The sequence below is a fragment of the Pristis pectinata genome, chromosome 2 (genome assembly GCF_009764475.1).
Source record: "Pristis pectinata isolate sPriPec2 chromosome 2, sPriPec2.1.pri, whole genome shotgun sequence".
NCBI lineage: Eukaryota > Metazoa > Chordata > Chondrichthyes > Rhinopristiformes > Pristidae > Pristis > Pristis pectinata.
Genome location: NC_067406.1, coordinates 101,363,999 through 101,386,237, shown reverse-complemented (window position 1 = coordinate 101,386,237; position 22,239 = coordinate 101,363,999). Strand labels below are relative to the sequence as shown.

Genomic DNA, 22,239 nt, shown 5'->3' with positions numbered 1-22,239 from the left:
TAAAGAACTGAATCTTGATATATCCAATACTGATCTGTATCACTCACTTGTTCAAGCAGTATGGTTTACAGAGTGGTAATGAATGGAAATACTATTCTTTCAAGTGGATTATAAATCATTTCGATGTGGGTGAAATGTAGATGTTACTGTTTTAATATTCCTTTTCATGTGGGTTATCAATTATTCTGTTAATATTTATGTTTACATAAATATGGTAATATATGAATAAAAGGAGATTCCAGTTTAAATAGCTAAATCCTACTCATAAATATGTTTTGAGAGGTATAGGCTCCTATTTTCTCCCTCGCTCATTTCATGTCATGACAAGTTCAGCCGGAAATTCCACGCATGTTGCAACAACAATCTCTGGTTGCATTTCCTCTGTTTAATGCTTAGCAACTGCTGCACCCCAAGAGATTTAGTGCACGACACCGGGTCTCATCTCTCTTGCATTCCCATAGCTAAAATTCAAATTAGGAATCTGCTAATTCGGACAATGTAGATAAGAGATTTCTTTATAGTTTAAATCCCCAGATTAAAATAAAATCCTGCTAATGATATTTCAATAATGTACCCTGGTCCGATCTCCGAAAAATACAGAAATCCCCAAGGAAATTACTCCTGTTTGGTATGATCGTTGTAATTCCCAATTGGCTTCATCTAATTGACAGAGAAACAATTCTCAAATCTCTGCTTGAGAGATTACACTTGTAAAATAACCTGTGCACTTTGTTTTTTTACTGCATTTAACCTATTTGTTACTTAGGCATATACTTCTATTTTAGTTCCTTTCTCCATCAGCCCTGTAACTATAGAAGTGACAAATCAGCAGTTATTTTCATCAACTAGTCCAATGAGAAACATTCTTCCAAAATTTCTATTTGTTTGATCTGCAGAGATTATGGAAGGATTACACAGTTCTGTTAAATGCCTGAAAGCTTGGCTGCATTTCATATTCCCTTGCCTTTTTTGTATGCAAGCAATAAGATTCTTCCTTTGACCTGCTCTCTTTATTGAACTTGCACATGTTCCTCCAATGGATTACAAAGTGCTAGAAACCAGCAATCCAGAAAACTTTTTATCCAGGCAACAGGATATGAGAAAAGTACTTCAGACTAAATATATTAAAACTTATATCCTGTTTCCTAAAAAATTAAGGGCATATAATGTATCAATACAGAAAGAGGGATAATAATATAATTTTCAGTAGCAATTTGTATCTAAGTATGCAAAATGTTGTACGTCTTTCTATGTTAGATATGCTAGATTTTGCACAGATCTTATTTAATCTATTGCTTTATTCTGTTTGTTCAATTTTAATTTTCTTGATTTCCTGTGTTGTGTACCTTCCTATTTAGAATAACAGACCAGAAGCTTTCTCTCAGGTCTTTGGTATTCTAGAATCAGCAATTAGCTCTACTGGCTTTGGCTATGGATCACTGCCTCCAATTTTCATTGTTCACTCCATCAATTCGTTACCTGCTAGGTCCCATAATGTTACATTTAAGACTGTCTATTTACTGTATGTGGAATTGTGGTGTCCGTCTCATCTTACCATTTCATGCCACTGGACATAGATTTGCAGCCACGATATTTATTCTTTTCTTAACTTTACCTGATTTCTAGAAAGAAATAACATTAAAATTGATAAGTCACAGCAACTACGTACATTTAGAATTAAACTTGAACTGTTATTAAGAATGTGTAAAAAATGCACTTGAAAAATTGAGACAATATGACCTAAATGTAACCTCTTAAGATTTTACATTAATATAAATGTAGACCATCTTAGAGGTCACTGGTGTATGCTAGCTGGATGGGCAATTGGCTGGATTGTCTGGTTCTCTAACTTTTAGTTCCAGCTGTAGCTCCTAGCAATTGTGGCATTTTGGGTTGGAAGGTAGATGATGGCTGAAGGTATTTGCCAATTACCTTTTGGTATTCCCAGTGTCTTGTCCCTCACCATGAATCTAAGCTCCCATGCAGCTTGGAATATCCCAGCATTTGCACTAACGGACAGCCTTTGCTACTGATGGTCCAAGCATTGCTAACATTTTATTTGTGCTTCTTGATTACTGAACGGCAGGAGGTCTCTGACATTGTGAGATCCCAGGGACAAACAGAGTCTCTGGCTCATCCTGGTGTGAGTGGGGAGCTTCTTAACCTTTGATTTCAGATTGCACCAGGTAATGCATTTATCCACTCTGCTGTCAAAATTTAAACTTTTATTTTCATCTATCTGCTAAAATTGTTCGATACTTTATTTTTACTGTTTCCTCAACCAGTCCTTGACACTGCTTTTGTAATAGTTCATCTCTGAATGCAATGTATGGGTAGGTAATCTATTCATTGCCTCTACATTGCCATGTGGGATGATGTTGGTGTAATTTAGCTTTTGATATTTGTATCATACTATGATTTCATAGCATGGAAAAGAACATTTTATGGATTACTCTTTACTGTTGGGAATACCATAGTCTTACAAATGTGGACATACTAATTTGAGAACAATGAGCTGTTTGTCAAACAGAAAGGCAGTGTTTTTGCATTAAATGTGGCAGTAATATTCAGGAAGAAGTTTGAGCCACACAGGAAAATATTTTGGCAGCAAGGAAATGTATAACCCCTCAACCACTCGGTACCTCTCTCTCAGTTCTGTGTATATAACCTCTGAAGAATAAATGATCAGTGAGTATGAAGACTGATCACATGGTCTTCAGCAAAAGTCTGAAGTCTGCAAGATTCACCAGACAAGCTGACTGCTGTGGTGATTATGTAAGGACAGGTAGGGTGTAGAAGTGCACACCCTTAAAGTCTGCAATTCCAGTCGATGTGATTATCAGGATTAATGCAGCTTTCATTTATCACTATGAAAAAAACATATGATTACAGTGGATTTTCTTCAGCAAGTTTTCTGCTCACCCTCCTATATTAAAAGTAATATTTTCTTTGTTTGTAGATAAAGGATGAAATTACATTTTTTTCAGACTTAACTGCTACTCAGAGTGAGGTTCCTGTGAATGATTTTGTGAGACATAGTCTGTTATACCGAACAAGGCATAATTGACCAACAACAATTCAACTATCATTGTGTTCCCTTCACACTTCAGAACCAGCTAAATTACCACTTCAATGTTATGAAAGTTCAGAAGTCTAGTTGTAGCGTTGACAATACGTGCTTAATAGCGGCTCAGAAATATTGATTTTGTTACAAGGTTCTGTATCACCATCTCAATCCTGAGCAAAATAATATTTGTGCACAACACTGTGAAATATGTGTTGTAGATGAAGGACAATCTTCAAGAGAGTGGTGAAGCAGAGCAGACCTTTCTTTTGAGGTTTACAATAGTTTCATCAGTGTGTCTCACAACTGAATAATTAATGTTTTATTGAGGTAATGAAACAGTAATATTTCCTACATTTTAATAGTGACTACACTTTAAAGTACTTTATTTCTGCAAAGTGGTTGGAGACATCTTGAGGTCATGAAAGGTGCCATATAAATGTAAGTCTTAACTATTTATTGACTTAATAGTACTGCTTGTAAATTCAAAGCACTGGCAAGCTGGTTTTCAGTTTATGGTTTGTTCTGAGCATTACCTACAATACAGACAGTTTTACTTTTTATTTAATCTTTTTGGGGGAAAAAGTGCCAACTAGCATTAAAACCTATTGAAATAAGTTGATATTTGTCGAGATAGCATATAGTTTATTCATAGGCTAATCAATACATTGCATTTACATTTTTAAAAATTGACAAAGAAATAAATATGAAGGCTAAATATATTTGTAATTTGATGTCAAACCTATTGTTTAGCACATTTCAGCTGCACAGCATATCCACGAAGATAGGTCTGTCAGGCCTGTCTGCACTTTGTTTCACACACTACTGTGAGCTCTGCTCTATTCCATCTGACTACTTGCCATGCTGATTGTCCTAGATGACCTGTGAGGTTTGCTGTTGGCTCTACAAGGTCCTAATGCTCCTGGTGTTAACATTCCCATTTTGATGGGTTTCAAGAATGGCTTTTATTTGAACAGTTCAGTCAGGAGGAGACACCAGTCCTACGAAACTGGAGTGCATAACCCATGACCTTCCTCAAAGGCCCCACAGATTTGAAGCAGATGCAATGGTTATCAAGCTGGTGTGCAACTTGGAAAGCAAGCTGCAGGTGTTAGCATTCCCATGCACCTGCTGTCCCTATCGTTAATGTTAGATTTGGGAGGTGCTATCACAGTAACCATGACAAGTAACTGCAGTGTACTCTGTACATGGTACACACTGTAGTTGCAGTTCACTGGAAGTGGAAGGAATGTAAGTTTAAGGTTGTTGATATGGTGCCAATCAAGTGAGCAGCTTTTGAGTGTGTTGGAGCTGCACTCATTCCATCATAGTCCCAGTGAGAACAAGATACCCCTGACTTATACATCCACAGCATTTCTGGCTTTTCCAGTTGAATCTCTGCTCGTTGATTAACCACAGGATATTGTGGAAGGGGACTTGGTGTTGCTGTTGAATATCAAAGATTGATGATTAGACTGTCTTGTTGGAACTGGTCATTGCCTGATACTTGTATGATGCAAGTGTTACCTGCCACTTATCAGCCCATGCCTGAATGTTGTATAGGTCTTGTTGCATGCAGGCATGGACTGTTTCATTTATTGAGGGGTTGCACATCTAATTGAACATTGCAAGATTTCATGTTGGCAGGCAAAAATGGGTATAAACCTAACTGTAAGTAACTATAATTTGTTTAATGGAATCTTTCAGTCCTGTTTAATCCATTGAAAATTTATTTACAATTGATAAGCTCCCTCATCCTTATGTTTATTCATCTTTTTGAGTACTGCATAGTTCCTCAACAAAACTTTTACATCCATGTAGGAGTGCATAAATGTCACCATATCCTCTTCTCTTTGGTAACTTTTAAACAATCTAGAACAGAAATTGAAAATTAAAAACTGCAGATGCTGGAAATCTGAAATAAAAACAAAGTGCTAGAAAGGCAGCAAGTCAGACAGCATCTGTGGAAAGGGAAAGAAAGTTGGTGTTTCAGATTGAAGGCCTTTTATTGGAAGGATGAAGGGCTACCTGCTCTGCTGAGTGTTTCTAGCATTTTTTGTTTTTATTTTAATCTGGAACAGGATAGGTGACATCAGCTTTGAATTATGCCAAAATAAAAAAAGAGAGTGAACTCCTTAGCACAAACGGATAAAAAAATTGTTTTACACCAGTGACTAGAATGTGAAATAGACTTCTGGAGGAGGAAAATCCCTGAAATCATTTGGGAAGCAATTAGATGATGCAGTAAGTGGACTGTGGATCTGCTTTGGATTGATGAAATTGGTAGTTTTTCTCATTTCTATTTAGTAGTCATGTAAAGAATACATAATAAGAATACACAGAATGCTTTGTGATGGTTGGTAGTCATTTGTTGCTCAGGGTTTTGAACAAAATTTTTTCTTTAAAAATTTCTGGCTCTGATGAGACTTCAAGAAAGGAAAAGACCCCATTTCAACTTTTTATTATTTATTGTGAAAACAGTATTTGTTGATTTTTCTTTAATTATTCATGGAATGTGTGCATTACTGGCAAGAACAATAATTATTCCGCATCTATAATTGCCCTTGAAAGGGTGGTAATGAACTACCTTGCTAAACTGCTGAAGTGCATAAATTGAAGGTCGTCTCAGTATTATTGGAGAGTGAGTTTGAGGGATTTCACCCAGCTTGATGCTAGGCATGGTGAAACACTTTCCAAACTGGGTTGACTTCTATTTAATTTGCATAAAATTCACTCCATTGAATTTATTCAGTGGAAGCTTTTGCATGTCTTTTAATAGCCAGCTGCACTTGAGAAAAGGTATGTTGTATGGGTGGAATTTATATTGAATGTTATTACTTCAGTAGTCTGTCTAATTTGTCAAATATTTGACTTAAATAATTGCACCATAAGGAGCAGAAAGGCCCAAAGCCAACTGACTTGTGCCAGAATAAAAGTATTACAATTTCTTTCGGGAGTACAAGTGAGGAATTGCTCATCTTGTCCAGCAGAATTTCCTTTGATTTTGGATAAGGACGAGATCAGATCGTACTTTGACTTCTTTGTCCCTGATACTTAATTAGACAACACAAAAAAAGACATAAAAAGCCTGAAAACAACTAAACACCCTTGGAGAGTGCCTTCAATAGAGTAGTGGTTGAAAAATTATGAAGAAGGACATGTATGTACTTTGTTTATTTTTAAAGAAAAAGGATATGTTATAAATATTGGGGATGGTAGCTTGTTATTCATCATGAAAATAGAACATTATGTTTCACTTTATTTTTATATGGCCTACATTAACAAGAAAGTCATGACTCTTAATTTCAAATCCATATCACTTTCTAAATTAAAGCAATTAACCGTAGTCTGATGATAAAATAGTGAAATTAATTGGAAAGGTTGCCCTAATTATTTTTAAAGTAAGGAGAAATAAAACAAAAGAATAACAAAATATGTCATGGCAAAAAAATTTCTAATCATTGGTGCCCTTATTTGATGAGTTGTTTTATTTTACATTGATCTAAAAGCATGGCAGGATTTTTTTGAGAAATATCAAAAATATCATTATTGATATATTTGGGGTAATAATGGAAACAAATGTCATGTTGTAAAAAATTATTCAACAAGATTGGTTATGGAATTAGAGAATAGGTTTGTCTGGCATCTGAATGTTTTTCAGTTGCGCGTCTAATGAAACTCTGTATGCTTAAGATATATTCGACAAAAATGGTGGTATTTCTGTGCGTTATACATGAAATTGATACTGAATTTTAGAATGCAACTCAGGCACAATTATGTTTCATTTATATTTTTGAACACGTTGATTTTTCCAGTTTATTATTTAATTCTTTTTTTCTTGTTTCTCATGCTTGCCTTTGCAGGAAGTTGAGGTTTGTACTTATTTTTCAATTGTGCTTCTCTTGCCATTATTTAATCACAAGGTTAAAACATTATTAAGCCACAATCAGTTTGAAAATATAAATTGTAATAACTTTTCTTTTTCAGGATGACTATTTCAGGAACTGGAACACTGGACGACACACAGACCAAGGTACTGTATCACATGATTAATTTAAAATATGAAAATGAGGTTTTCATTTCTGAAAAAAATAGTTATGTCAGCATGATCTGAAAAAACATTCAGTTTTCTCAATAAGTTTTCCAAATAATACCATGAATGATTGAAAAATTTAAAGATGTAACTTTAAGGTTTATTAAAATTGTTTTAACAAAGAGATCATGTTGGGTAATTCATTCATGGGAGAGTTTTACTTGAATATTGTATTTGAGGTTCCTACCTTCATTTTAAGTCTTTGGCCTAGAATTTTATTGTAAAGTGAATTGCTACAACATATAATTTCATCAGAAAGTCCCTTGTGAAGTATGAACTGATGATGCATGTTCTGAAGAGGTCACCAACCTGGAACATTAACTCTGTTTCTTTCTTCACAGATGCTGCCTGACCTGCTGGGTATTCCCAGCATTCTCTCATATTATTGCAATTTTTCCAGAATCTATAGTTTTTTTTTCACCCTGGGACCTAATGCATAATCCACAAAATCTGTAATTTTCATTCTTTGTCCTCCATGCATCTGACATAGTTACATAGGAAGAGCTCATTAGTATCTAATGATCTGCATACATTTCTGGTTTGTTTGTATGATTTTCATGCACACACATATGGCCTGCGGACGGTGTGCGGTAGTCAAACAGAGATATGCTTTCGCAATGTATGTGAGGTCAGCTTCATTATAGTTTAAAATAAGACCTGCCTGAGCAGGTAAAAGCCCATGGAGTTTACCTGGGAACCTGCTTCAGGTAGATCCACTTAAGTAAAATATTTATTCTTAGTGGTGGACATCTCCCACTGTCAGTTCCATTCCTCAGCCCAGCCTTTTGATGGGTTGCACTTTAACTGGAGGGGAACCAATATCCTGGCGGGGAGGTACGCTAATGCTACTTAGGAGGGTTTAAACCAGTTTGGCAGGGAGATAAGAACCAGAGCACCAGGTCAGAAAGTAGAGGGATTGAGAGGAAGGTAGATGTCGTGAAGTAAGTCTGTAAGGAAGGACAGGAAGGAGCAAGGTAATAGACACAATGGGATGGATGGGTTGAAGTGTGGTTATTTTAATGCTAGGAGTATTAAGGGTAAGGGTGATGAACTTAGAGAATGGATCAGTACATGGAACTATGATGTTGTGGCCAATACAGAGACTTGGTTAAGAGAGGGACAGGACTGGATGCTTAATGTTCCTGCATTTCGATGTTTTAGAAAAGATAGAGATGGAGATAAAAGTGGGTGGGGTGAGTGAGTTGCACTATTAATCAGGGACAGTATCACAGCTGCACTCCGAGGGGACATATTGGAGGGCTCATCCCCTGGGTCTGTGTGGGTAAGACTCAAAAATAAGAAAAGTTCAATCACTCTTATGCATTATAGTTGCAATATTTAAAGATGCATTAGACTACAGACCTCCCAATAGCCATGAGGACATTGAGGAACAGATATGCAGGCAGATAAGGGAAAGGAGCAAAAACAACAGGGTTGTTATCATGAGTGACTTCATCTTCCCCGATATAGACTGGGAGTTCCTTAGTTCAAGAGGTTTAGAATGGGGCAGAATTTGTTAGGTGCATCCAGGAGGGTTTCTTAAATCAGTATGTAGATAGTCCAATTAAAGGAGGGGCCATACTGGACCCAGTGTTTGAAAATGAGCTTGGTCAGCTGATAGATCTTTCATTGGCAGAACATTGAAAGATCTGTCAATGTTTCAATTGGTGAAACGTGATCACAACTCCTTAAGTTTTAAGATAGCTATGACTATGAATAAGTATGGACCTTGCAGGAGAGTATTGAACTAAGGCAGAGCAAATTATGAAAGTATCAGGCAGGAGCTAGGGAGAGTTAATTGGGAACAGCTGTTTTTGGGCAAATCCACATCTGACATGTGGAAACTGCACAGAGTAACAGGAGAGGTATGTTCCAATTAGAAGGAAGGACAAGGATGGCAAGGTTAGGGATTCTTGGATATGAGAGAGGTGGTGAATTTAGTCGAGAAGAAAAAGGAAGCGTATGTAAGGTTTCAGAATCTAAAATCAAACAGAGCCATGAGGATTATAAAGAACTTAAGAATTAGGAGAGCCAGAAGGGGCCATGAAACATCCTTGGCAAGTAGGATTACAGAGAATCCCAAGGCATTCTGTACATACATTAAGAGCAAGGTGATAACTGGGGAGAGGGTAAGACCACTCAAGGATAAAGGAGAGAAGAAGTGTTTGGAGGTGGAATACGTGGGCAAGGTCCTAATTTAATATATTGCGTCAGTATTTACCAAGGAGAAGGATGTGGAGGATAGTGAAATCAGTGTGGAGCATGCTAATATACTAGGGCATTTTGAGATAAGGAAGGAGGTATTGTTGGGTCTCTTGAAGCATGTTAAGGTGGATAAGTCCCAAGCACCTGATGGAATATACTTCAGGTTATTGAGAGAGGCAAGAGATGAGATTGCTGGGGCCTTGACTAAGATCTTTGTGTTCTCTCTAGCTTCAGGTGAGCTCTTGGAGGACTGGCGAGAGACTAAAGTTGTTCCGTTGTTCAAGAAGGGAAATACGGATAATCCTGGAAACTATAGACCAGTAAATCTCATGTTAGTGGTAGGGAAGCTATTGGCTTTGTGCTAAGTCATGTCTTACTAAGTTGATTGAGTTTTTCGAGGAGGTGATGAAGGTAGAGCTGTGGGTGTTGTTTACATGAATTTGAATAAGGCTTTTGACAAGGTCCCTCATGGTAGGCTCATCCAGAACATTAAGATGCATGGGATCCAAGGTGATTTGGCTGTTTGGATTAAGAATTGGCTTGCCCATAGAAGACAAGAGGGTAGTGGTCGATGGGACTTATTCAGGCTGGAGATCTGTGACTAGTGGTGTTCCGCAGCAATCCGCACTGGGACCTCTGCTGTTTGTGATGTATATAAGTGACTTGGATGAAAAGGTGAATTGGTGGGTTAGTAAGTTTGCAGATGATGCAAAGCTTGGTGGCATTGTGGATAGTACAGAAAATTGCCAAAGGGTCCAGCGGGATATAGATCAGTTACAGATATGGGCAGAAAAATGGCAGATGGAGTTTAATCCGGCCAAGTGTGAGGGGATGCACTTTGGGAGATCAGATGTAAAGGGAAAGTACATAATTAATGGCAAGACCCTTAACAGTGTTGATGTACAGAGGGATCTTGGGGTCCAAGTCCATAGTTCCCTGAAAGTGGCTGCACAGATTGATAAGGATGGTAAAGAAGGCGTATTGCATGCTTGCCTTTATTAGTCGAGGCATTACGTTCAAGAGTCAGTAAGTTACGTTGCAGCTTTATAAAACTCTGGTTGGGCCACATCTGGAGTATTGCATTCAATTCTGGTCGCTCCATTATAGGAAGGGTGTGGAAGCTTTCGAGAGGGTGCAGAAAAGGTTTTCCAGAATGCTGCCTGAATTAGAGCGCATGTTCTACAAAGAGAGGTTGGATAAACTTGGGTTGTTTTCTCTGGAGCGGCGGAGGCTGAGGGGAGGCCTGATAGAGGTTAATAAGATTATGAGGGGCATAGAAAGAGTAGACAGCCACTTTCTACCACAGTCAAAATGTCCAATATTAGTGGGCATGCATTTAAGGTGAGATGGGGTAACTTCAAAGATGTACGGGGCAAGCTTTTTACACAGAGTGGTGGGTGCCTGGAATGCACTGTCAGGGGTGGTAGTGGAGACAAATATGATGGAGGCGTTTAATAGGCTCTTAGATCGTCACATGAATATGCAGAGAATGGAGGGACAGTGTAGGCAGAAAGGATTAGTTGAGTTAGGCGTTTAATTACCAGTTTGTGGGCTGAAGGGCCTGTTCCAGTGCTATTGTTCTATGTTCTGATTATGAGGCAGGCCTAGCCTCCCCACAACTGAATTGACCCTGACCCCAACCCCAGATGATTTTAAAAAGAAATAAAGGATATGTTTCAGCTAAGTATTAATGACTATTAGGCTCCTGTTGTGGGCAAATTTATTCTTCTTCCTCATTCATGATGGTTTTACATCGTCAGAAGCCTTGCCAACACAGGGCTTCACCATAAGTGTCTCGATGAAGCACTTTTACTTTGGCAGGCAACATTTTTCTTAAGCTTTACTGTTTATGTTGTTTAAAGCTGGCAGATACTAGTGTTGTATGGCTGATGTCAGTTGTACTCTACGTTGTCCTCGTCTTCCCCCACCACCCCCCCCCCACCAACCCACCATTGCCCTGTGTCACCTTGCCACTTGTATCTTGCTTTAAAGCAGTGTTACTGTTGGAAGCTGTAAATTATTTTAGCTACCTTTCCAGATTTATACAGGCCATGCTATAGGCACCGTGCCCAGATTCTGCCACATTGCCTTCAGCAGTAGATCCTGTGGCAAAACTGCCAGTGTTCACCAACATTACCTGATGTCACTGAAAGCTGTGTTCATATTTTGGTAATTCTAATATTATTACATCAAATGCCAAATCTTGTACTATGGCCAACATTCAATGGTTGATCCCTGACTCTGGCCTGTTGCTGATATCCAATGAGGGAATACTCAGTGGTGCAAAATCCCTACTGCTTGCAGTGTGGAATTCGTACAGTCATCTTGAGCCAAGTTGGTTGAGGCACAAGAACAATTTCCCCTCTGATTTCATTGGAGGGAAATGGCTGCGAGGAACTAAGCTGTCAGCTTAGCATTTATTTATCATTGTTTCAGTTTATTTAAATGTTCTCGTTATTTAAATATGTTTTCTTTTATATTTTAATTATCATTTCTGGGTTTCAACAGCTTTGGCAGTTAACCTGAGTGTAGGTAAGTGAAAAAGGGGAATTGATAGCATGTAATAGGGAATAAATTGCAGGATTACAGGGGAAATAATGAAAGCAGGAATGGGACTGATGGATTTCTCTGCAGGAGTGAGTTGGCTGACTGGCCTCCAGTTCTGTAAAAAGTAAGTAAGTGGGTTTCCTTGTATGCTGAAATTTCTCTCTTTCAATGTTAAAAACTCATTGAGTTGGGTAGTGGTTGGATTTGTACAGAGCCAGCGGATTCAATGCTGTTAAACCTGGGAGAAGAGGGGAGTTGTGGCTCAAAATACATCTGGTCAGCCAAAATACATTAGGTCCAGGTAACTTTCTCATTGTGAAATGGGAAGGGGACAGTGAGTGTTTGGCAAGGGAGATGGTGCAATATGAAGAACAATAATCATTGAGGGCTAAGAGAGATGGATTTGCTAATGTTAATTGGGTGAAATTTTTTCCTGTGTTAGAGGAGTTTGGTATTATTCTTTCTTGATGCATGTCTCTGATCATAAGATGACAATTTTTATTTGGAATTGGGGATTTCAGAGTGGTGGGTAAAGTGCTGAAATTTCTTTGTTTATCCATGATCCATTTTTCTTTATGAAATGACATTTTTTGGGATCTATTTCCTGGTCTGATCCTGCCTGTGTATTGATAACTGCCTTTATAATCAAAAATTTTGATTGGTTAAGATCGTTATTTACAACATTTCCTCATTCAACGGTGTCTTTGTATTCTTAAAAAAGTATTACTTGAAGCAAAAAAAATCAAATCCAATTTTCTAATAAGAGCTAATGTATAACCTTGAGTTAGGTATAATGTTTATTCTTCTGTTGAGAAAAATCTAAAACTTAAGATAATTTACTTGCATAGTACATTCCTAAACTAAATAACTTTCAAAATAAAATCTTAAATGTAAAAAGAAAAGCTGAGTAAATATTACAGATGGATAACCTGTGGCAGAACTAGTCCATTCTGATACAAACAAAGAAAGCAAGTTACCTGAAATTGTTGAATTCAATATTGTTTGGAAGGCTGCGATGTGCTTGGATGGAAGATGGTGTCCCTCCAGCTTATGTTAGCCCTCCATTGAACAGTGTAGCAGATAGTTAAGAGTTGGATTGAAATGGAGATTTAAAATGACAGGCAACTGGAAGCTCAGGGTTGCCCCTGCAGTCTGAATGGAGTACTGCACAAAGCGGTGACACAATCTGCATTTGATTTCTGCAATGTAGATGAAACCCCATCGTAAACACCAAATGCAGTACATTAGATTGGAAGAAATGCAAGTGAATCACTGCTTCATTTGGAATGACTAATCCATGAACTCTCCATGTGAATCCTGATGTGGAGATCTTGGTGCCTTGCATTGTGGCTTGATTGGCTGCCACTGTCTTTGCATGTCTAGGACCAATAATCCTTAACACAGGAAATCCCTTCAATTAGGCCTACCTCCAATTTATCATTTTCTTTTAAACTGATGGTCAGAAACTTCATCGGAAAGTATCGTCCAAAAAATGGTGAAGTTCCTGTCAGACTCATAGTGCAAAATTAGTGGAATCATCACAAAATCTCTGGTCCACTAGTTTTTAAATATTTATCAGATTTGTGTATATTTTTTGTGAATAATTTACCAACAAAATTATGCTTGTTGTTTTACTATCATTAATGGTTCAATATAGCAATCATAAGTTCATTAACTAAATTATGTGTTATTACAGTTAAGACTTTCACAGATATCTGCACTGAAGTTGAAATATTCTGACAATACAATTGATTAGATGGTGATTGGTTGGTTGGTTTCATCAAGTGTTAAATTAGGAAGTGTAGCGGTTCACATCACTGGAGGTTGCCTACTTCTTCTCTACTGAAAACATGCACCAATGACTTATACCTGCAATATTTTCCTTGCAGTGGAATCATCTAACAGTAGATTACCAGGAATCATGCTGAAAAGCCAACATTAGCACTTCTGTGCATCTATCATAGCACAAAGGCACAGCTTATTAAATACATTAATTTGACTGACAGTGACCAGCATTAAACACCTTATACACATACACTGAAGCAGGTCAAAAGATTTCCCACTGAGGCTTATTTTTTATTGTTGCTTTTACCACATGGGATTTCACACTCAAGATTAGCAACATCGGTGCTAGTAGAAATGTTCTGGACATTATGCAGTAGAAAGAGTCAGCTATTTTTTGAGCAGTTTTCATTTTGATATTTTGTGTAAAGAATCCCCACATCTCACCCTTGTGATGACAGAAATTAGGAATTTCCTTAATTACGTCATACCAGACATTCAGAATGCAATGGTGGTAAGGGAAAACATCGGAGAAGGGACAGAAAACAATGGAAATAATTTTAACATCAATACTTTTAATCGTTATGGCTAAACTTCTGATAAAGGATCTAAAATGTTAATTATTAATAGTTTCTGACTGGCTTAATGAGTCTTTGCATCATTTCCTATTATTGTTTCTTGTGCTTCGTGTTGGGGATTTGTAAATTCTGTTGGGACTTTCAGTTGATCGTATGACATTCCAGTAGTAGTGGAACAATAGTAATGTATCTTAATAAAAACAAAGAGGAGTACTATAAAAGCTATTCACATTGGGCAGGAGCAGAAGAGATAGAGTTCACCTTTCAGGTCATAACCTTTCATCAGAACTGGAAGAAGTTGGAGGTGATCCAGTTTAATAGATGGGAAACGGGAAAAATGCAGCAAGGACAAAAGGGAAGGTCTGTGACCTGGTGGAAGGCTGGGGAATTTAAAAGGGATTAAAGGAGGTAATTATGGAACAAGTAGAGAAACAAAGGATGTCTAAAATAGGTTCCCAAAGATAAAATGAGGGCAATGTTGTTGATTTAAAAATGTTGAAATTAAGTCCAGAAGGCTGCCTTGTATGTAAAGTTGTCTTATAATAAGATATAAATGTTAAAATACTGCAGTGCAGTTGTCATACATGCCAATCACTATTGTTTTAAAATGAGAGTATTTCAAAGAAATTAGGTATTTTCCCTATCAGCCAATCAGATCAATCAGATGACTGGATTGAAGGCTGTCAAAATAAATCAGGTCATTTTAAGATTAGGATTGCAGCTTGTCAGAACCAATCCAGTTGTTTGGAGGATGAGACTAAAATTGGTCAGAACCAATCAGTCAAATTGGTTAGAGTATGTTACTAGGGCCTGTCAACAGCAATCATTCCCACATTCCTTTCTGTCACTGTTGACACAAATGATTGTGAACCAGAAGGATGTGAAGATAATTTGATGCCAGTTAAAGATGTGCTTTTTCACTATCTGTTTCCCCAAAAGAATTATATCTAAAACTACTGTTTTTTTTCTGTCCCTTATTGTGAGAGTTGTGGTGTGGAGTGGGATGGGGATGGGGAATCTTCTCCTTAAAATGGGTACACAGTTGATGGAACTGTCAAATTTTGCATGCACAATATCAGAGACTTTTTGAAGCATTATTTAAAAGCCATCACAAAGCTTTGAGTGTTCAGCTGCAGCTTGCAAATAATGTAAGGACAAGACATTGGCCTGCTTTCTCTGAGCCACTTCACAGCAGTTTTCAGTTGGGCCTGTTAATGGACAAGTAATCTATCCACCAGTGATGATGGTAGTTGCACTCCTGCATCTGAGTCAGAAGGCCATGGTTTGAAGTCCCACTCCTGAGACTTCAGCACGTAATCCATTCTGACACTTCAGTGCAGTACTGCGGGTGTCCTGCATTGCCAATTATGCCATTATCCAAATGATGCATTAGAGCAAGCCCCATCTGTCCATTCAGGAAGATATAGGCAATCTGATGATACTATTCAAAGAATGGCAAGGAAATTCACCTGGTTTCCAGACATGTATATGTCTCAACCAGCTTCACTGAAACAGATTGAGGTCTTTCATTTCATTGCAATTCCTGGGATCTTCAAATTGCAACAATGCCCATTACTTCATGTGTGTGTCATTGGCTGTAACACATTTTGGAGAGCCTAGGGTCATGAATGACAGGGTTTTGTTTTATCATCTTTATCTCCTCTCCAGTACTGCATCTATTTTTGTCCAAAATTAGAAGATCCTTCTTGTTATTTAAGTCATGATTTTATGACATAAACAACAAATTGGACAGATCAGTAAGTGGATTTTACAACATTGTGCATTGTATGGTGTCGGCTGTTCATTTGTTTGTAGGTGAAATGTAGCCTATACTGGTGGTCTGAAACCTTGAAAGCTATTTCATTTCATTTTGTTTATGCATGTGTGATAGAAGATTGCCTGTTACCAGTCAGTGACCTGAGATAAAGCTCTCGCTATCCATCGTGAAGTTGTCAACCTTCTATGGGGAAATCTGAGGAATTACATTGATAAATAATAGAAGAATAATGTCCACAATAGCAAGACTGTGGAAGTCATTCATGTTCATCTGGGTGAAAATTCAGTTCCTTTGTCTGTTTCAGCAAACCATGTTTTTATTTTAATATGTATGGCGTGTAATGATTTTAGTACCAGATGAAGAAAGTAAAGATCTGTGAGAATGTCAGAAAAGCAAAACAATAAAAAATTGCTGTTGCTGACTGTCGTGAAATGTATTTAATGGAATTCAAATAAGAGATCTATATGGTGTTCTTTAGACAGAAGTCATTTTATTTAATAGTGGAGAGAGGAATATCACACAGAAGAGTCTGTTTACTGTGAAATTCAAAGGCAATTTACTGATCTTACTAAATGTTTTAAAAGCAGAAAACATTTGAAATGCATGAAGTGATCAGGTTATAAAAAAGTAAACATAATGTTCTTAAAAATTGTCTGGTAGATCTCATGTTGCCTGTATAGAGATATGATTTTTAATCACTCAAGTTTTTGAAATTTATGATGTCTTTTTTTCAAACTACATTTTCATAAGCATGCTTGATTTCTTTGTTCATTCATATTAAACAGTGGCTATATGTTCTCATCTCTGTAATAAGAATAGTTGAAGTTGGGTTTATGTTGTGATTAGTCTATTCCTAATTCCATGCAAAGCACAATGTTTTTATGCACTACAGAAGGGACTTTAATTTAAAATTAGATCCCTAAACATGATTATATCTGTTGCAGTGCCATTTAATACATTTGTTCTGAATCCACAGTGGTGATGACTTAATATGGGCTTTTCCTCCATTCTTGTCCTCTCTTCTCATCTACCTTCTGCTAAATTCCTCTTCCTTAATCCCTTACCTCACAACATCTTAACCCTCAATGTCCTCTTCCCACATTCCCTCTCCCCCTTCCCTACTCCTACTCTTTGTGCTTTCTCTTCTAGCTGCACAGTTCTCTCTTCCTGCCCCCATACGTGCTCCCAGCCTTCCTTCTCTGGTAAACTGAAGCCTTTGATTCTGTTCCCTTTCTCATGTTACCTCTCCTAGCTTTGTCTTCCTCACACTTTTTTCTCTGGGTCCTACTTCTCATGTCCCTCTTTGTCTTCATTCATCCCTTCAGTTCTCAAACATCCCTTTTCAGTCCTCTCAGAGTACACTCTTCCTGTCATGATCATTCTTCTGAACCTATATTTTCTTAAGTGTGGAAGAATCTCATTGAAACATGCAAAATTCTAAAGGGGTTGGATAGGGTAGATAAGGGGAGATGGGGAGGATTTTTTTCCATGGCTCGGGTGTGTAGAAGTGTGGGTCTTAAAGTAAGGGTCAGCCATTCCAACCAGAGATGAGAGGGAATTTTTTTACCTCACGGGTTAGGGAGGCTTTGAAATTCTGTACCCATGAGTATATTCAGGACAGAGATTGATTACTTTTAAGAAATTAAGGAAGCAAAAAGGTAGAGTTGAGGTGTTACATAGAATTTACTGTACATCTGCAGAGAGAATTATCAACAGTGCATTGGCAGCTCCTTGCCAGTTGAAGACACAACAATTAGTATGCATCTTGAATATACTACAAGCCAATGAATTATTGGGCAAGATATGTAATGAAAATATCTCAAACACTTTTTGCTGAGGTGGAGTAAGGCATCCGTGTAGGTGACTCTCTCTAGTTTCTGGGGGAGAAAGAGTGTTGAGTTGTGAGTAGATATGGATAGGTCTATGAGTCTAGTTCCCTTTTATGGTGATAGGTCAGTGCAGTACACCTGCAGTCATGGCCATTGATTGGATCAAGTTACTTGAATTAGGTGGCTGTGTATTTCAAAGAAGTGGAGCTTTGAGCAGTGACGTGGTCTGCAGCAACTCGACCTGTGCACTGGGTGCCTAATAAAATCTCAATGCTAGTGGGCTTGAAACACACAAGGTGTCTAAAGCTTCACAGATACGGATGCACTAGAGCCATCAGCCATAATGCCAACAAGGTGGTCATGGAGAATGAGAAATGGGTTACACTTATGCCATATGGAAAGACAAGAGAAGATACAGTATGTCTGGGGAAGAGAACATGGTGAGGACAAGCAACACTTTCTGGGGAAGAAAGTATGATGATTGCTGCGCCTCTATGAGCACCCATCAGAAGAGGAGAGTCATAAGATGAGAGAAATAAACACAATTATTTGTGTGCAAGAAATTGCCAGAAAATCCAGTGGTGTTGAGTCCAGGACTATATTACACAATAGTACATGGAAAGATGATGGAAAGAATTAGAAGACACTTTAATTTCGATTTTGCTGGAACATGCCTGCCACCTACAATCACTGCTCTCCCAAATCTACTTGCCTGCATGTTGAGGGCATGAATCAGGGCTTCAAACATCACAATGGATAAGACCCACTATTGAAACTCTCCTGAAAGACAGTGGGCAGAGCTTTAATCAGAGCTTTACTAGCTGCAACACCAGCATTTAAGTGTTTCTAAATGGCATTCAGAAACATTTCAAAACTAATAAAATACAGAGTTAAACACATTTTAAAAGCACTAACACCTAGAATTTCTTCTAAAAATAGGATTGCCTTCCTTTTTTCCCCACAGCCTTTAAACTTTATGGAAATCAATATGCTTGCAGATCCCATGGTATGTCTAACCTGGTGCAGGATCAGTTGGACAATTTTCCCAGCTATGGAAAATCAGCAGGGTTTTGCTCTCCTGTTGTACTTCCTGGAGAGTTGAGTAACAGAGTGTTTTTAAGAGATCAGTACCAGCTCTGAGTGAGCTTAGGAACTTTTTCGAATATGCAAGTGCAGATGCCACCAACGTGCTGCCATTTATCACTAATATCCAGGCCAATACAAACTGAATAATACAGCAGGGCCTGGGTGTGAGATAAAAAGTGAAATTGTTGGAAACAATCAGTTGTTGGGGAGTACATATTTAGAATTGAGAAGTGCAGGGAAAGCAGTTTCTCTTTCCACAGGTGCAGCCTGAGAGGCTGACTAATTCCAGTATTTTCTGTTGTTATTTCAAATTTCTAACGCAGTTTTTTTATTGCATTTCTGTATATGTGCTCAAACCTTTTTACAGTGTTAAAACTTTATAAAAGGCCTCAAGTGGAGCACCTGTTTTATTCTGCATGCTCTATATAGGATATCAATCATTTGAATTAGTGCTGAAGAGATTTACTGGATAGTATGAATGATAGTTATATGTAGAATTTGAAAGTAAGGATCATTTTTAAAGCAGAGAAGATTAAAAGGAAATTTGATGTGTTTAAAATTATGAATGGTTTTGATATGGTGAATAAGGAGGAATTGTTCCAGGCAGCAGAAGGATCAGTAACAAAGGGACACAAACTAAAGGTGGTCGAATAAAGAACAACCGATGAGATAACAACATATGGCACACCCTGCAAAACCTTGTCTGAAAGGGTGGCCTGACTTAATAGGGTCATTCAAAAAGGAATTAGATAAATACATAAAGGAAAAACTTTACGTGGCTGTGCAGAAAGTGTAAGGGATTAATTATTTATCTCTGTCAAAGAGTCAACACAGACATGATGAGCCAGATGGCCTTCTTCTGTGCTGTATGCTATATACATAATATCATAACGATTCTTAATTTTTTTATGAGTAGAAGGTCTTGAATCTTCTCTAATTGTTATTAAATCACTGTCTTAGTTTACTGTTAAATCCCTCATTAAGAATATTTACTTTGAATTTTGATATATATTAGTAAGAATAATTTATTTTACTGATTTTGAAAATTTTTGCAAGCTTCAATTGGTATAACGTCTATTGAAATTAAGTTTTCTTTAGCTTGAGATGGCATATAATATTATAAAAAGTAGTAAATGAGAATTAAAACACTAGATGCTGAATATCTAAAATTAAAAACAAAATTCTGGAAATACTTAGCAAGTCGGGCTCCATCTGTGGGAAGAAAGAGAGAGTTAATGTGTCAGGTTGAAGACCCTTCTTCAGAACTAGGAAGGAGGGAAAAGAAACTCATTAAGCTGCAAAGTGGGTGGGGGATGTATTCTCATAAGGTAAAACCAGGTGACCTTGGGGATAAACTGTAAACGAGGTTATCTGGTCAATGAATGAATGGGAGCATGTAGAGAGTGAGAACACCCCAGTTTTGCCCAGTCAGAGACATTCTCTGTCCCCCACCCTCCCTGCAGCTTAACAAGCATCTTTTCTCTCTTTCCCAGTTCAAATGTAAGGGTCTTTAACTTGAAACGTTAATTCCATTTCTCTTCCCACAGATGTGATCTGACCTGTGTATTTCCAGCATTTTCTTTCTTTATATGTAATAAACTATCAGTGCATGGAAGTGCTCAGTTAACTGGGTAATTTGTTTGTTAACTCCTGCATATATTCCCTTGTTATTTTTTTACTGAGATAAGAAAATAGGTACCTTCCCAAGGCATTCGGTTTTGGATTCTCCCTTGGTCATGATTAAGACTGAGCAACTTGCAGTGTTATTTTTCCTGACAGCTTGATTTGTTGCTGTTAGGTTTGATAGTCTGGGAGTGGCAGTGGCTGGTGTTTTAGCTCCAAAAGGCCTCTCTAGGTTCTGAGAACTGACATCTCATTGAAGAGGTAGGGATTGAATGACATTTTGCCATCAATCTGCATGATGGCCTTTGTGTTTAAAGGCTGTACAAGAGCAGAAATTATTTCTGCAGAATAGCAAATATAGTTATCATGGTGTGACTTTCAAAACCAATTTTGTTGCATGCTACTTCAAATTTCTCTGAAAGATTGTAGAGATATTAGAGTCTACATTGCAAGAATATTGAGAACCTTTGAAGTAAAATATTAAAAAAACATGAAGCATTATCTTTTGGAATTTGGGAAGTGTAATCCCTTGACTCCATATTTCTTTTATTATGCTGCTTGATTCATACTTCTTGGAACAAGTAAATATTTGATGATTGTACTGTATCAGAATTCAAGATTTTTCAGGCTTATAGCAAAGGGTTCATGGAGGATTTCTAATGCATGATGATGGTACTGAAAAAAATCCCATCTTGTCTGAAGTAGATGTAACATCCCTTTAGGAACTGCCGTAATGCAGATATCCTATATGCTGTCAACATTCCTGGATTCCGCAGTCTCCAAGAGATGGACACTGCTGTGAGCAACCTGTGAGAAAGGTCATTTAGCTATTTAATGAAAGATGGAAACAAGGGTTTTGACTGACAGCCAATTAAGTAACACAAGTTTTTTTTCCCATTTAATAATGTGCTATACAGATGGACATGTTGAGTGATTAATAGGGGTAGAGCAGTTCAAAGTGAAAAGTCGTGTGTACAAATTTGCAGAACATCGCCAATGCTATGCTGTCATTGGAGTGCTTGTGTTTGTGAACAATGCACAGGATGCATATTATAATATCCAGAGTTTTACTGAATACAGGAGCACAGAGGTCCATGGAAATATAACAGTGCCATCATGTGTAATATTTAACTGCTTCTATCCTCATAACACTGCTCGTTTGTACTTCCACTTGCACATATCTGTTAGAGAGCACTCATGAATATTCTTTTCAACTCTGAACTCAAGTTTCCCTAATGCTCTCATGCTGTGCATCTCTTCTTCCTCCTTACCTCATCCAAAATATTACTGCCAGATATCTTATTCTAAACCTGATCGCCAACCAACCTGTCCTTACTGATCTATCTTGGCTCTCAATGATTCAGATTTAAATTCTTATTCTTTAAATCCAGTGATGATCTTGTTCTTCTCTATCACCATAACTTTCTTCAGGGCTTTACTTCATTCCTATTTCCAGATCTTTGTAGTCTACAAATATTAGTCCTTTGTTAACCCATGCCCCTCCCTCATCACCCCCTCATCCACCAATGTGAGGACAAATGCCTGGGAATTCTTTGATTCATCTACTTTGCCTCTACATTGCTCATTTATTAACTAAAATCCTCCTGGAAAGTTACCTCTTTACCTAGTTTCTTGATTCCTCTTCATTGATCTGA

The 22,239-nt window shown here is 37.7% G+C and overlaps 1 protein-coding gene across 5 annotated transcripts in view; it reads left to right on the top strand.

Moving 5' to 3' along the window:
• The window catches only part of spock3 (SPARC (osteonectin), cwcv and kazal like domains proteoglycan 3), a 379,982-nt gene that overhangs the window by 121,978 nt on the left and 235,765 nt on the right, over positions 1–22,239 (top strand). For all 5 annotated transcript variants that reach the window (XM_052037688.1, XM_052037669.1, XM_052037679.1 and 2 more), the window contains one exon: positions 7,052–7,097. In XM_052037688.1, coding sequence (XP_051893648.1) covers positions 7,052–7,097 — 46 coding nt within the window. The remainder of the gene's footprint in view (positions 1–7,051; positions 7,098–22,239) is intronic.